Source organism: Chenopodium album, chromosome 17, assembly GCF_948465745.1.
Source record: "Chenopodium album chromosome 17, dcCheAlbu1.1, whole genome shotgun sequence".
In the NCBI taxonomy this organism is placed as follows: domain Eukaryota; kingdom Viridiplantae; phylum Streptophyta; class Magnoliopsida; order Caryophyllales; family Amaranthaceae; genus Chenopodium; species Chenopodium album.
The window spans coordinates 51,296,159-51,312,370 of NC_137850.1; the positions used below are offsets into that span (position 1 = coordinate 51,296,159).

Sequence of the window (16,212 nt, forward strand, 5' to 3'; positions counted from 1 at the left end):
GAAGATCCTATTCACTATAATGGAATAATAACTGATTCTATATATTTTTCAAGAACAGACATATAGCAAAGTATAATCACCTTTTCATCCTCCAAGAAGATGGTTTGAAAGATCACACCAGGTTTTTTAGGTGAAGGTTGAGCTCTTCCCTTTTCAGTGATTGTGACTTTCACCTTGTAGTCCTTACTTTGAGTAGTTAGCTCGTCTAAGTAAACTGGTTCCAGCTTCATTTTTGGAGGTGTATTCATGGCCTACAGTACATGATATGCAAAATAGTAAGTAAGTATAACTAAATAAGATGTGTAATATAGTGTACATGTAGATCTAGCAGTAAAATGTGCTGTAAACCAAGAACTGAAAGCACCAAACAGTGCACCTGTGCATGTAAAAATTATAAAAAGGACAATAACAAGTAATGGTGTGTTTTACAATGATCAAATGTAGAAGGTTGTTTTGGCATGCATCAGCTTTTTTTTTAAAAAAATATTAACATTTCAGTAACAGTCTATAAGGCTAATGAATGCAACAATATGACTTGTTCCAGAATTTAGTGTAAGTATAAAAGGCAAACAGCAAAATTTATATGATAGTTAGAGCAAATAGGATATCACTAAATATAGATCTTTAGTATAAAGCAGTCGTAGCTTTATTAGGATATATCTTTATTCACTGAAATTTAGCTAAGAATTTGAGTGATAGTAACAACTCTTGACATAAAGGCATGAAAAAGAATTTCCAGGAAAGTAGAAGAATATACCATGACTAAGAATGATAAGGCAGAGAATAAAAAGATTTGCTCAAAAAAGTGAGAACTCCTTCGGTATTTATAGGTGAAGTAAGGGAAGAAGTTAACCCACCTCTTTTCAGCAATTCACCGTTGAGATTAGGGAGTTACTGTTGCTTTTTGTTGGTTGGGTACAGCTAGAGATCATAAGCTTATTTTTAAGTACAATTTTCCTTATTCATCAAGTAAAAAGGGAGGAATTATTATGGCTAAGATAATATTCAAATACTTGTAATGTAAAAAGTCTGATTTTTTGTGGTTAAAGTAAGAGAGAAGTACAGCTGTTATGTATTATAAAACAATTTGTTTACTATGAATAGTGAATTTGACTTGTACTTGATACTTACTTTATAATATAATACAAAGTGCACTTCAATTTTAAACCTAGGTAGTATCGTATCAATTAGTATATTCTATAGGGCTTTCTTTTTTTTTTTTTTTGTGGGCTAGAGTCAACTAAGCCCATTTATGTTTTATCAAAGACACAAAATAACTACAAGATAAAAAGAAGCTATTAGGACCATAGCTAAGGAATAAAATGCATCGCGGCATATTTAACGCATTCTTTGCAATGTTAGCTAATATTTGTGACTCGAGAAAAGCATTCTAATTTTACAATTGATACACAACATCTATAGTAGAATAGCCATAAACCTAATAATAGACAATTCATTACTGCTTTACCTTACAAATCATAAAAATAATAAACCGTACTTTAGACTGTAATATATACCTCACTCATGAAAGAGTTGATTTAGTTAACCATATATCAGTAAGTATAACCTGCCTCTAAGAAACAGGGTCATTCAAGTAAAAACTTAAAGATTTTATCATTTAAAGGCACTACATAATTACAAGCTAGATTGTCAAGATAGAACAATGATTAACATGTGTAGTGAGTGCTTCTCATTCCTGTGATACATCACTATGTAAGTACATACGTAGATTAGAGCATACTAAGTATAACATTTGGTAGCAAAGTGAGCACCTGAGGTAGACTATTCTAGAAATTCAATAAGAAGAAGCTGGGTGACTTACATTGTCCTGTTAGCAAGGGAAAACATGAACTGAAGATGGTCCAATCTGCAGGAAAGCAAATACAGGTTTCAGTAATGCTAGATCTAATAGCTAACTACAGAGTTACATAAAAAGGAAAACCGGCCTACCTATAAAGATTCACTAACAGCAGCCTTGATCGTCTTGCGTTTGCCTTCAGCAAGGAAGCAAATTAGTCACATTGCCGAGCCTCACCTTCAGTTATGCCTGCTAGATGTAAAAGTTCATAAGACACTACATTCTTCACTGCATTTGCAGAACACTGAGCTGTACCGCCTGCTGTAAAGACACGAACATCTTTTGATTTCTTGGCCCGCGATAATGCAACATAAAGTTGCCCATGGGAAAAACATGGTCGTGGAAGATAAATGGATACTTGGCTAAGAGTCTGCCCTTGTGACTTATTAATTGTCATTGCAAAACTTAACTTTATAGGGAACTGCTTCCTTTCAAACATAAATGGATAGTTCACTGAGCTAGAGGGCCTTAAGTTAATTTTGTGTACGAATACTTCTTCCCCTTTATAATGGCCAACTGCTATAGCACACTGAATCACGTTCGGGAAAAATTTCTTGCAGATAAGCCTCGTACCATTGCATAAACCCGTAGATGGCAGCAAATTCCGTAACAGTACCACAGGACAATTTTCCTTTAATACAAGCTCATGAGGACTCATTCCTCCGGGACATAGTTTGTTGATAAATTATGTAGGATATACACTACAGGTATCATTTAGAATGGTATCAAAACTCTTGTATGTAACAGCCTGACCAGGGAATTTCTCAATCATGAATGTATTAACCGAATCCACGTCATCATTCATGGGTGTCAGGATTACCTTTTTAGTGAAAACCTGACAATCAAAGTGCCCATGGACCATTTCTGGGAATGTTGTTTCTGCAACAGTACTCACTAATTCCGTGACATTGCTAGTGGATTCCACAATCTGCTCTGGTAACTCGATGAAGGAATTTTCTGTCTGCTGTAACTTGCCATTGCCTAAATCAAGCAGAAAAGAAGCATAGGTTGGATCCTCTCTTGCTATAATATTTTCTGTTAGCCTAAATTTGATTAGCTTTGGCCACAGATAAGAAGTTACAATGCTTGCTTCTATTGCTTCCTTCATAGTTTTTCGAGGAACTACTGGCAAAACTTGCCTGAAATCCCCTCCAAAGACAATAACCTTTCCTCCAAATATCCCCTTTAGGGCTGGCAAACGGATCAGGTCGGGTCGGGTTCGTGTTCGGGTCACTTGATTTCGGGTCAGCTACCCCCCAACCTGAACCTGATCCATTTAACTTTTCGGGTTGAAAACCCCAACCTGAACATGATATTTTCAGGTTCGGGTCAACCCGAAATTGACCTTATTTGGCCTGATTTTTTATTTGGGTTAAAATCAGGTTTCTTTGAGTTGAAATTAACCCAACCCAAATCTGATATATTCAGATTCGGGTTAACCCAAAATTGACCTGAATACTTTTGTTTTCATTTTTAAACACTAGTTGTTCAGGGGTTAAGCGTTTTAAATCAAACCAAAATTAAATGGCGTAGTTAAACAAAGTAACAATCCTAATTAACTATTACAAACCAAGTTTTTTATAACACAAATTACAGTCCTCAAACAATAATAGAAAATGCAATAAGATTTTTCATTTGGATTAAGATCGAGCGATGTTGTGCCTGACATCCTTGTTCACACGGACACCACCTCAAGCTTCAAAATTGTTCACACAGCATTAGCAATTGAATATGGGATTATGGGTGGCTACTTCTTGCTGCCAAACCTATAAAGCAAAACAACATTAATAAACAACAAATATTGCACTTCCGAAAAATAGAATAGTTATATATGCAGGCACTAACATTAAAACGTGCATATGATCTAAATCAGACTAGATCTAACTAGTAAGCCAAGATCTAAATTAAAACATGCATGCTCATGAAAAACAGAAATAAACAACAAATATTAGCAAGAATTACCATAACATAAACAACATTTAACAATAAAAATTAGCATTAATATTCGAAAATTAGCAAAAACAGAATTATAATAACATAAACAACAACATTTAACATCAAAAGTTAGTAATAACATTCGAAAATTAGCGTGTAAAAACCAAAATAAACGAAATCAGGTAAATATAAAATTAACAACAGAAAAATTCGAAAAAAAAAAGAAAATAAATTATGAAGCAAGACACCTTGATGGATGATTGAAGGAGAGGAATTGAGGAACGCGTCTCGTGGAAGAGTGAAGGAGTCAAGCCGTGAAGGAGATGATGAAATACTCGAATTCAACAATGGTAAAGCACGACGAATGGATTTAGGGAATTAGGGGTTTTGAGGAGAGAGAAAACTAAAGAGAGAAAAGTGTTGGGGAAAACGGCTGAAGAAATGAGGGGAAAAAAGAAGATGATTTTAGGGTTTTGAATAAGGAAACCTGACCTCTTTATGAATTTGGGCCTGGGCTAATAGGCTTTTTACGGTTTTTTTTTTTAATACTTAAATAGTTCAGGTTATCAGGTCGGGTTCGGGTTGACCCGACCTGATTTTGACCTGAAATTTATTTCGGGTTAAGTGGGTCGTTTTCGGGTTGAGATTTTCAACCTTAACCTAACCCATTTAATTTCGGGTTCGGGTTCGTGTCGACCCATTTAACTTTTCGGGTCGAAAATCTCAACCCTAACCCGCTTTTTTCGGGTCGGGTTCGGGTCGGGTCACTTTTTGCCAGCCCTAATCCCCTTATTCCCACATACATCCTGCAATAGAAGGTCTAAAGATTCTAGATTTTGTTTCTTAGCCATAGAAGCCTCATCCCATATAATCAATGTAGTTTCTTTCAAAAGTGCTGCTAAACTACCTTGCTTTGGGACATCGCAGACCACTGAACTATCACTATCAATCGGAATTTTGAATCGGGAATGAGCAGTTCGACCAGAAGGAATATTTGTTGCAGCAATGCCTGATGTAGCCGTAGGTAATACAATCTTGTTCATTTGTCTTATTTCTGCATATAGAGCATTGTAAAGGAAAGTCTTACCTGTACCTCCAGGACCATCAACGAAGAAAGCGCCACCTTTTTGCTGCATGACATGATCCATAATACACTCAAAAGCAGTATTCTGTGCAAAGTTGAGCTTTGAACGACAGCTTAGGCATTCCTCTGGGATTGGTGCATCAAGAGCATCTACAATATCTTTGGTACGCCTGAACTCATCACTAACTTGAGAAATTAATTGGTCCAAACCAAAGAAAGAAAGAGATTTGCCCATTGCTTCAAGATGTTGTTCCACTGATCTGAGAGTAAGCTGCTGTATTCTCACCATCTGATTTGGAAACCTGTGAGAAAAATCTTCAGCAAGAAAAGTATAATAGGCATTCCATAAAGCAGCAGGATCACGTGGCTGACAAAACATCAGAACTGTGGCAAAAAGACGGCGTAAAGCAGCAGGCATATGAGTTTCACATGCTTCAGACATGGTTAAATTAGTTGCATCATCATCTTCTATAAGACCAAGCTTCAGAGCAGCTTCCTGAAAAGTTGGGTACAGACAACCGTTGACAGTACGTAAATCCTCAAACGATTTAGGACTTCTTACATTTAGCAATAAAAGTCTAAGAAAGAACCGTTCACCTTCTGCAGGAAAGACAAATGCTAATCTACCAACTGAAATTCGGTTCTGAACTCTTTGTTTCCATTTTTTGTCATCTTGATGCCATGTGTAGTGTTCACAAAATTCACCATACAAATATCCTAGCCCAAGTTCGAAAGCAGCATTCATTGCAAAAAATTCAGTTAATTGAGTTCTTGACCGTTTTGAATCTGAAACAACAGCACGTAGCCTTTCATGAGGGAAAACATGAATAGTCTGCATATCAGGAAAATGGACTTGTAAAGGTTGAACTGCAGGATGCATTTCAAACAGATCAAAACTGAATATTCTCCATGCAGCTTCACAAGGAGATACCCATCTACCTGATTGGTATTGTTGAATCTCATCTACAGAATTGTTGTCAGAAGCAACAACATTATACGAAATTCGATCATGGCCCTTATAGACGTACTTGTATAGGTACTTTACTGCCTTAATTGTTGAACATACTTCAACATTCAAGTGACAATCAAACAACAAAGAAAGATAAGGATTATAAGGGATAACCCATTGATTATCTAATTCTGCATTTCTTATCGTTACCTTTTCCCCAGTTTCTCTCCTACGGTAGATAGGATAACCATCCTTATTGTTACTTGTTTCATTGCAAAACTGCTTAGGATACTTGTTCTTACAGCTGCGCTTTAGGCCATTCTTCCGCATACATGGGCATTCAGGATTCAATATACCACAAGGACCATGCATCATATGGGCTAACACAATTCTTCTCAAGGTAAGATTAATCTCAGCAGGTATTTCAGCACAAACAAATCTGTCGTAGTCAGCAGGAGACTTCAGCTTGTATTCAGGTTTTAGAACAATTAAGAAATGAGCATGCGGCAAACCTCTTTTTTGGAACTCGACGACATATACCATTGCAGCAACTTCTCCAAATACTTTTTTCTCCATAATTTCCTTTTTCAGCGCAAGTAACTTTGCTCTAAAAAGTCTGGCAACTAAGTCAGGCCTATCCTGTGCCGTCTCACCAGTCGCCAGCTCGGCTTTGATTTCAGGCCAATTAGCATTACAAGTAATCATTACAAAAAGATCTAGTTTACCGAACCTTTGTACTAAAGTCATAGCATTTAAGTACCTCTTCTTCATGTCCCGAGGACCACCAATATAGGTAGGAGGTAATATAACTCTACGACCAACATTATGACCAAGAGTTTCCCCAGAATCTAGTGAATCCAATATACCTTTATACAAATTAGCCCTTATTGTTTCCTGGTTGTTTCTGAAGTAATCAAGCCTGGTATTTTCAATCTTCACATACATATCCACTATGTATTGCTGAAAGCATCTACCTGCTCGCAGCATCATGTTGTTCGAGCGGATTTGCAACTTGTATGCATAGTATTCCCTAGCAGAAATGAACTTGTCTGCTTTAGTATTTTTCCTCTTTGCACCTGTATTTAAAAGACGACAGGAAAAGTTACAAAAACCAGCAATACCAAGTCCTTATTACAAATATGCAACAGGACATACAAAATAGTTTTAAAAAGTTTTAAAAAAGCAAGACCAAGCTCATGCTTAAAATATGCAATAGGACATATAGAATATAAAATACTTACGGGCTTCTTCCTGATTTAATAAATCTGCTGCAGTATGCACAACACAAGACATTATAGGATCTGGAATCGAATCTGCTGATCTCTTACTTGGATGAGATTTTTTTTTAAGGCCTTGAGTCCAGCCACATTCTCCTCGAGGAAATAACAACGGATACTGAAGGGGATCATAGCAACCATAACTATGATAAATTCGGTGAGATTCATCATATTTTCCAGTGACTAATATATGAGGGCCCAAGCTTTTGCTACATGAATAATTTTCTGGCCAGATTACAGCAACATCATCAACAGCAGGAGCATTATAAACACGCTGATCAAGTACTGAGGTTCGATTCAGAACAATTTTTGTATCTGCATGAATAACCCTGTCTCGTAAAGATCGAAAGAAGATAGCATACGGATTCTTTTCAGATACCTGCATAAGAATGATAACCACATCTTCTCTTATTTCAGGGAAACAGCCCACTCTATTTTTTGCTTCATGCTGACCATCATGGAAGTATAATTGTAGGTACTTGGGATTGCTATCATCAGGCAATAAATCTGGCACAAAATGATACATTTGGCCGTGCAACTTGAATAAATAAATCCCTTTGTAAGTGTTTGCATAATAATGGCCCCCTAACGAACTAAATGCAAACAAATTTTTGTATAATCTAGCATACTTTCGGAAATGCACAACACCTTCATCCTTTGAAGTAAACAAGCTCATGAGGATAATCATTTGCAGCTATCGTAATATCTCCATTCCCACAATAGAAATGCAAGGATTCAAACATAAATTTTTTTGCACCGCATTTGTCACAAAAAACAGGCATAGAGTGTCTGAAAGGCTCCATTGGAAGCTGTCGATCTGTAGCAGCACCAAGGATATCTAACAGAAACACAAGAAAAGACAAGCGTATAAGTTAATTGGTATGAAACATTGTAATAAACAATACAAGGTATATAATAAGTATACCTATTTACCTTCTACATGAGTTTGTTTAGTCTTCTTTTTAGAAGAAAAAGGTACTCTTGATTCTGCTCCACTGCATGGAACAAATATCGTCTTACTATGGCATTTGTACGATAATGTAGTAGAACAAATACTATCTTACTATGCCATCTGTACAGTAATTAGCAACCACTAATCTCAAACAGTTACTACGGCATCTATAGAATCTTAAGCAATAAACACTCTTAAATATTATGGCCATTTGTAAGCATCAATAAACTTCATGTTTAACTCAGTCCAACAATAAGGGATGACCAGTAAGAAGAGAAGAAATGATGCTGGGCTAATTACTAAGATGATAATATATGCATCACAGCACTAATAAGCTTAAAGATGCCTACTTCAATGAATGTAGTGTACCTATTTAGCTGTGGTGTAGCTAGTTCCTGTATATATTTTTGTCGCTTTGAGGTAGAACTTTGTCGAGAGCGTTTAGCAGCACACTGAGTGTCTGGTAAAAACGGACTGCAAATAAAGGTGAAGTCATTTTTTTCATAAATACAATACTGGCTATCCTAAATACTCTAACTTTTGATGAAGCTATATACCTAGCATAAAGATGATAATATACCCAAAAATGATGCTGGGCTAATTACTAAGATGATCATATATGCATCACATCACTGATAAGTATAAAGACGCCTACTTCAATGAATATAGTGTACCTATTTAGATGTGGCGTAGCTAGTTCCTATATACATTTTTGTCGCTTTGAGGTAGAACTTTGTCGAGAGCGTTTAGCAGCACACTGAGTGTCTGGTAAAGACGGACTGTAAATAAAGGTGAAGTCATTTTTTTCACAAACACAATACTGGCTATCCTAAATAGTCTAACTTTTGATGAAGCTATATACCTAGCAAACGCTGATTGCGATGTTCTTTGCGCTGCCCTATTCAATCTACTACAGCTTTTCCGAGATAGGTGAGGAATGCCATAACGACAATCTAACACACAATATATAGCGAATATTGTAGGGGAGAAACGATACAAAAACACAGATATATAAACCAAGATAAACTGGAAATAATTTCAGCTAAGGCAGTACCCATTGTTACTGCTGCAGAGCAGTTTCGAAGAATTGAAACGTAATAAGATTTCCCAAAACCTTCTGTAGATTAAATCTGTAATACCTGTAAAAACAGAAAACCGTGAACCATAAGACAATAATGAACAAAAGTACCCTCTCTGAAAGGGTACATAAAGGCATAAAGAGCAACATTTTACATACTAAAATAGGAAACGCAAAAAAACTGCATTCATTCAAAAGAGGCCATAGTCAAAGAGGGTACATAAAGGCAAAAAGAACAACAATTTACATACTAAAATAGGAAACGCAAAAGAACTGCATTCATTCTAAAGAGGCCATAGTAGGCAGTACAGTCAAAGTAGGAACATCATTACATGAAAAGGATTCAGCTACAGGATTTCACCAACAGGATACCATCTATTACATATGCTTCATACATCTATTAATAATGGAAAAAAGCTACCTAATAAATTTACTATACCCTAACCAAAGGACTAACATCTGGTTACATACCCTTAATCACCTAAATCCAAAAGGCAGTTAGACATACTAGACATAGCTATTCAACCCTAGCACATTTATAGACAGCCTCTAAATCTGACATGCCAGCAACAAGGTTGCCAGGAATCTAGACTCCCACACCACTGGTAGATGGCTCACTCCTATCAATCCTGCGCTTAGCCGGAAGACTTGGTGGGAGGGCTAAGACTGGAATTTGATTTGGTTCATCAGTTGGCGTCACACATGCATCATTACCTAAGCCATTAACAGAATCAGCTTGCTTTGAACTACTCTCCAAGCATTCAAGATGACCCTTCAAAATCAAATACCTCTCCCTTATCAAAGAACATTCTCCACTGATCTTTGCTACAGCACCATGGTTAGCATCAACTATTTCTAGATTGCAAACAGAAGCTATAAAGAAACATGCTTTCTTTGCAACTCGCTGCTCAGCAATGTACACTTCAGGACAAGTAACACTGAAAATGCACTCCATGGAGATACTATTACGAGGGAAGGTCACCATTAACCAAGACATATAGTCATGTTCTTCTAATCTAGTGGTTTCAATGCCAGTCACAGAAACACCAGTCTTCCTAACTAAGACTCCCATAAACTGGGCAAAATCCAATGAAACATGAACATCATGAAACGATGCATCCTCCCTTGTACTGCATTCTGCACGTATGCGACTTAAATCTTCTCTGTCCTGCACCAACTCAGCACATCTATTCCTATACAATTTGACACACAATCGATACATCTTAATGCGCTCATAAGTGAAATCAGACACGCGCACACTAAACCGACACATCAATCTCTTCACAGCTTTGTGGGCCGCTCTTTCACGAGACTCTTCCACTGAACTGGCATCTCCACCATAGAAAATGAACTTTGTACGAGAGTTTGGCTTATTAAACCGCACAAAGACATTATTCTTATCAGCATCTATAAATCCATAGACCGGTGATGGAAACTGCAACCAAGCAACAACCTTTTCCAAAAGAGGCTGAAAAGGAACAAAAACTCTGTTTGACCGTCTAGCCATAAACTGTAATGGCAAAAGCGATGTTCAGGCCAAAATTGTTTAAGAACAGGAAAGGGCTTTCTCTCCTAAACAACGCCACTGAGCCCTACTCACACCAAACTGTAAAAATATAATAAAATTCCACTAATAGAAAATCTAATCACAAAATAAAGGCTACAATGCAAACAAAGAGAAATCACATAAGAGATAGAAAAAAAGTATGGGTATCTTTAAAAAAAAACACACACAGACGTAAATAAGTATTCTAAAAGCCACATACACTCCACCAAAGCACAACCATGCCATTGTTGCTCTATAACAAAAGGAAACTTTAAATTTTAAAAGGCATATAGAGGAAACAACTTGATAAGTCCAAAAAAATCTACAACTTTGTTCCAGTCCATGTCTATTCCCCACCCCTGTCTACTTGATTAAAGGCAACCATTGCTGAACACTTACGCATACTCTATCATTAGTTAAAATTGAAGAGTTATGCCATGTTAAAACAACCAGACAGATATTTCTTGTCCTCTATACACATTAATTAGCAGCTACTATTTCTCCTAAAGTCACATGTGGAATAGACTAAATAAACACTTAATTAATAAACAAAACCTTGTTATATGCAAGCTACCAGTAAAGCAGCACATAGAAAACATTGTATTAACTATACAACATCCAATACATAAAAGGAAGCAGAAGAAGTATTTTAACAAATGTCCAACAACAACACCACAAACAATGCTATCAGTGAACCTGTAACCCAAAAAAAATGAAATAAGAACATATAAGCCAATCAATTTATTTGTTGGTATTCCTATTACCACAACAATTTAACCCATCTACCTATTATATTCATATCCACACTACTAAGACAATGTAAACCATTCTATGAAGACAATTTTATCAGCATTTCTCAGAGGCTGCAACACAATTGTAACAGCCTAAACTAAATTAACAAAAGCACACTCACACACAACAACAAAATTGAAACCACTATCATGAACATTCAACGAGCATAGACGCATCTGTAAAGGGAATTATAAGAGACTTCTAACACATTGTAGAATTGCATATTCAGTATTAGTCATTGTATCACAGTCCATATAATAATCTGTTAGTAATTTAAGGTTCAATTTGCTAGAGAATCCGAAACAGAACACATATGGACAAATGAAGACTGTACTATAAGTAATGTAATATCATCCACAACAAAGTACCACCTCTCACACAAACGGCTCTTCACAGGGAACTCAAATCACCCACCACCAGAAAGAAACTGTTACTGGGCATGAATCGCTTGCCATGTCCAAAAAAATGGACACCCTCAGACTATATATATAGACTATGGTCAACAAGCGCACCGCCATCAATAACCCTAGAAAAATCAGGACTTTTTTTTTCCTTGTACAAGGACACTGCAGTGGCGCCCAAGTAAGCCATTCCAATGAAAGAAACATCAAACAGTAATTATAATCCTAACCTGAGCTGCAATGTATCTACAATCCAAATAATGAAAGCCTAGATAGCAAAAAGAGCAACGGAAACATACCATGCATTCTGAAACATCCAGCCGCCACAGAAAGAGAACTCCATTCCAGACCTGATCATCAAGCCAAGAGGCTCGCAAAACAAACCAGCAGAAGACCCAAACCTAAGCAAGTAAGCAAAACCGAATCAGAGCTCCAAAACACAAAACTACTCGTACAAGCAACAAGCACCTTAGCTGTCAGGCAAACAAAGGCATGAAGAACAGCTGGATTTTCCATCATAGATGGCAAGATAGGAAACAACTGGCAGCAAGAGCAAACTTGGCATTTCATTTAAATTAAGGGTATCTATGTAATAACACCCAAAAGTACTATTCACCAGGTACAGTTATTTCTTTTGCATGTTTTATAATGGTTATAGATAGGTATAATGGTCAAACTAATTCATGATAAGTGTGTTAAATTTGACTATATTAGTTATTTACTTATTTTAAAACGAAGAGAGTAACAAAATTGTAATAGATGAAGAAACCATATAGTACTTATCTTATCTATGTCTGTGTGAATTGTGATCATATGATGGCAGGAGACATGAAATGTTTTCTTTAGTTTGAAGTACTCCAGGCCAGTTGAGAAGTGAATAATAAGTGCACGTTATATTCCTTACCCCAATCATGCAAAGCAAACAGTGATTTAATTAATTTGTTCCCTAACTTTAATTTGGTTAAGTCAGAAATAGGACACTATTTATCACATCGAGGTCTCTCTCTTTGTATTGATGATTCGTGTTCAAGGTTGATGATATATCAGAGGACATCACATCATATAAGAGTGGTACACTAGTACTTCGACTTCGTATATTTGGTGAAGTTACTTATTTAATTTTTAATTTAAAGAGGTTGGTGGGAGTGAAAAGTAATGAGGTTATATATACCTAATGGATGTGCAACACCTTTAATATACATCCAGGTGCACTAGTGTGGTTTTTTGCTCATTTGATGAGCAAAAAGTAAAAAATTAGTAGAAAATATTCTTTGATATAACTTGCACCTGAGCATATAAAATAAAACTTAGTGTGTCTGAGAAAAATGTATGGTCCCTTACAACCAAATATAGAATAGGATAAACTCAAATGGACGGACTAAAAAGGAAAATTGGGCAAATATTTAGAGATAGAGGGAGTATTCAGGGTGTCCGAATATCTTATTAACTTTACACTCGGTTCTATCTAATATCAGATGTCTCCGAAGAGACTCAGTTCTATCTAATATTCTTCTTCATCAATTAAAAAAGACTTAATGCAATAATTTGAGTTTGTACTTTGTAGAATGTTTTTATGAAATCTCTGAATAGAAGTAAAAACTGCTTTAACAATATAGGAAATTCAAATCCGAATTAAAAGAATCCCTCAGTTCCTATTTATATTCTAAATTAATCCTGCTTAAATCGTCCCTTAAAAAATGCTCATACTACAGATGTATTTATACAAAAGACCACCACTTTACTATCACAAAAATTAATTTAAATTACCACCACTTTTCTATCTCAATATTTCCACTCAATCAAATATAATAAAGTAAAAAATATATGTATATGATTATTAATTATTGAGAAAAAGAAATCTATAAGCTAGTAAAGTTGTAGGTGACACAACCTACTTATTAACTAGCTATAACTATCTTATCGATCATAATAAGCTTTTTAGATGATATATTAACCATATACATGCATGTATGTGCATACATGCAGACACCAAAGTAAGATAAGTCAATTTCTTGCAAACATGCATGTATGCAATCCAAGATAGAAAGAGGCAAGCTAAGCTTCATGCCATTATCTTTTCAAAAGTGGAAGCTTACCTACCATTTTTGTAAAGTGACATACACTTACTATTAATTATTCAACTTTATATGTTTATTTTTCACTTGCTCTATTTTTAATTAAATTTGATTTGTAAATAATACAGTATTAATGTAAAGACTTGGCCTACTTTACTGGACTAAGACTTACTACACGTTTGTCAATTATTAATTTTCTGATTTTGATGGGAAATTTGCTTGATTCTTTAGTCATACTATGTTTAAAAACTTTTTTCTTATATTCTAAACTTTTTCTTATATTCTAAATTTTTTCTACTTATCTTCCAAATTATTTCCTATTTTCTAAATTTATTTTCACAAATTTTTGTATGTGGCTGGCCACACGGTGTGGCCAGCCACAATTATTATTAATTTTTTTTAAAAAAAATACCACAAGTCTTCTCCCTCCTCTTTTCTTAGCTTCTTCTCCAAGTCAAACCACACATCACTAACAACAATATCTTTACTTCACCCATTTTCTCTCTCCTCTTTTCTTAGCCTTTTCTCCAAGCCAGACTACACATCACCAACAACCATATCTCTACTTCACCCATTTTCTCTCTCCTCTTTGTCAAATTGTTGCAATTAAAGCCCGAAATTGTAGAAATTGGGTGCCAAATTGCTGCGAAAAATTGCAATTAATTAGCCTTAAGATCATCAACAACATTTGAAGTAGTGAAATCGATGAGAACCGGAGAAATGTGTGCTTGTCTTCTTCGTGGAATCTTAGATCGAACATTCTTCGTCAAAAATTCAGCAATAAAAACAACAATAATAGTAATATGAGTAGATTGTAGAATATTTATAGGGTACGACTGGTTTGGTCAGGGGTTACTTGTAGGGTGTTACTGGTTTGGTCAGGGGTTACTTGTAGGGTGTTACTGGTTTTGGTCACGGGTTACTTATAGGGTGTTACTGATTTTGGTCAGGGGTTACTTGTAGGGTGTTACTAGTTTGGTATGGGGCATACAAGTAACCCTTGAATAAGTAACTCATACAAGTAACCCCTGAAGTAACTCATAAAAGTAACCTCTTAATAAGTAACTCATACAAGTAACCCTTAAATAAGTAACTCATACAAGTAACCCTTGAATTAACCCATACAAGTAACCCATGAATAAGTAATCCATATAGATAACCCCTGAAAAAAAATACAAGTAACTCCTGAAAAACACAAGTAACCCCTGAATAAGTAATCCATACAAGTAATCCCTGAAAAAAAAAATACAAGTAACCCCTGAAATACAAGTAACCTTGACAAAACCAGTAACCCCGTTATGCAAGTGAATAGTAACCCCGATACTTATGCGTCCGTTATTTTTGTTGACTTGGCAGCAGGCCACACTGTATGGCTTGCTGCACCAAAAAGGCTCTATTTTTTTTTTTTAGCTTATGTTCTAAATTTGTTTCTATGTTTTAAATTATTTTTTCAGCTTATATTTTAAATTTTTTCTTATGTTCTAAATTATTTTTCCTATGCAGTAAATTATTTTTTCAACTTATGTTCTAAATTATTTTTCTTATGTTCTAAATTTTTATTTGCTTATGTTCTGAATTTTTGCTATCTTCTAATTTTTTTTTCTTATGTTCTAAATTTTTTTTGCTTATGTTCAAAAAAATTTCTGCTTATGTTCTAAAATTTTTCTTATGTTCTAAATTTTTTTTTCCATGTTCTAAATACGAACTCGTCAAAATTACAGAAATGTCATTACTAAAGGATCATTTTAGATGGTTAGATCAAAACTAATAAGTTGAGATTGATTCTAATATAAGATTGGATTCTTATATAGAGCAGGGTTCTTACATGAGAATTCCTCTATATATATATATATGGACAACAATTTATTGACACCATTCAATTATAAAAGAGCTTATCACATTCGATAATCACTCATCACAACTCAATTATTTTTATCCGTTCGGTTCATAGTTAAACTTAACATTTAATATTTAATCGAAATAACAAAATATTAATACATAATATTAGTATTAATTTTTTTAATCTATACAATTAAGGTTCACATATATACAAACAAATTTTAAATCTCCAAGGCTTCAATCATCCTTTGTAAATCAATCGTTGATTGTGCCATTTGATAAGTTGCGTAATTATACTCGCCCCCTTGAATTGCAGCATTCAAGAATTTCATGATGTTTAAATTCTAAAATATGCTTCTTTGCCTTAAAAGTTTTACGTATATTTGTAGGAAACATTAGATGATGGGTTTATATAGGATTGAAAAA

The 16,212-nt window shown here is 35.2% G+C and overlaps 2 protein-coding genes across 2 annotated transcripts; both read right to left on the bottom strand.

Moving 5' to 3' along the window:
• Positions 1–2,543: 2,543 nt before the first annotated feature.
• LOC145589292 (uncharacterized) lies at positions 2,544–2,966 on the bottom strand. Its single transcript, XM_081645813.1, has one exon. The coding sequence runs from the start codon at positions 2,964–2,966 to the stop codon at positions 2,544–2,546; it is 423 nt and encodes a 140-aa protein (XP_081501939.1).
• A 1,591-nt stretch (positions 2,967–4,557) lies between these two features.
• On the bottom strand, positions 4,558–7,629 carry LOC145589293 (uncharacterized). The gene is made up of 2 exons (XM_081645815.1): positions 7,068–7,629; positions 4,558–6,902 (listed from the first exon to the last, which is right to left on the bottom strand). The coding sequence occupies exons 1-2, from the start codon at positions 7,627–7,629 to the stop codon at positions 4,558–4,560; spliced, it is 2,907 nt and encodes a 968-aa protein (XP_081501941.1).
• Positions 7,630–16,212: the final 8,583 nt, after the last annotated feature.

Coding starts and splice junctions, on each gene's coding strand:
- LOC145589293 (XM_081645815.1), bottom strand. CDS start 7,629: ATGTATCATTTTGTGCCAGATTTATTGCCTGATGATAGCAATCCCAAG. Junction 6,903..7,067: donor ATTAAATCAGGAAGAAGCCC/GTAAGTATTTTA, acceptor TTTTAAATACAG/GTGCAAAGAGGAAAAATACT.
- LOC145589292 (XM_081645813.1), bottom strand. CDS start 2,966: ATGAAGGAAGCAATAGAAGCAAGCATTGTAACTTCTTATCTGTGGCCA.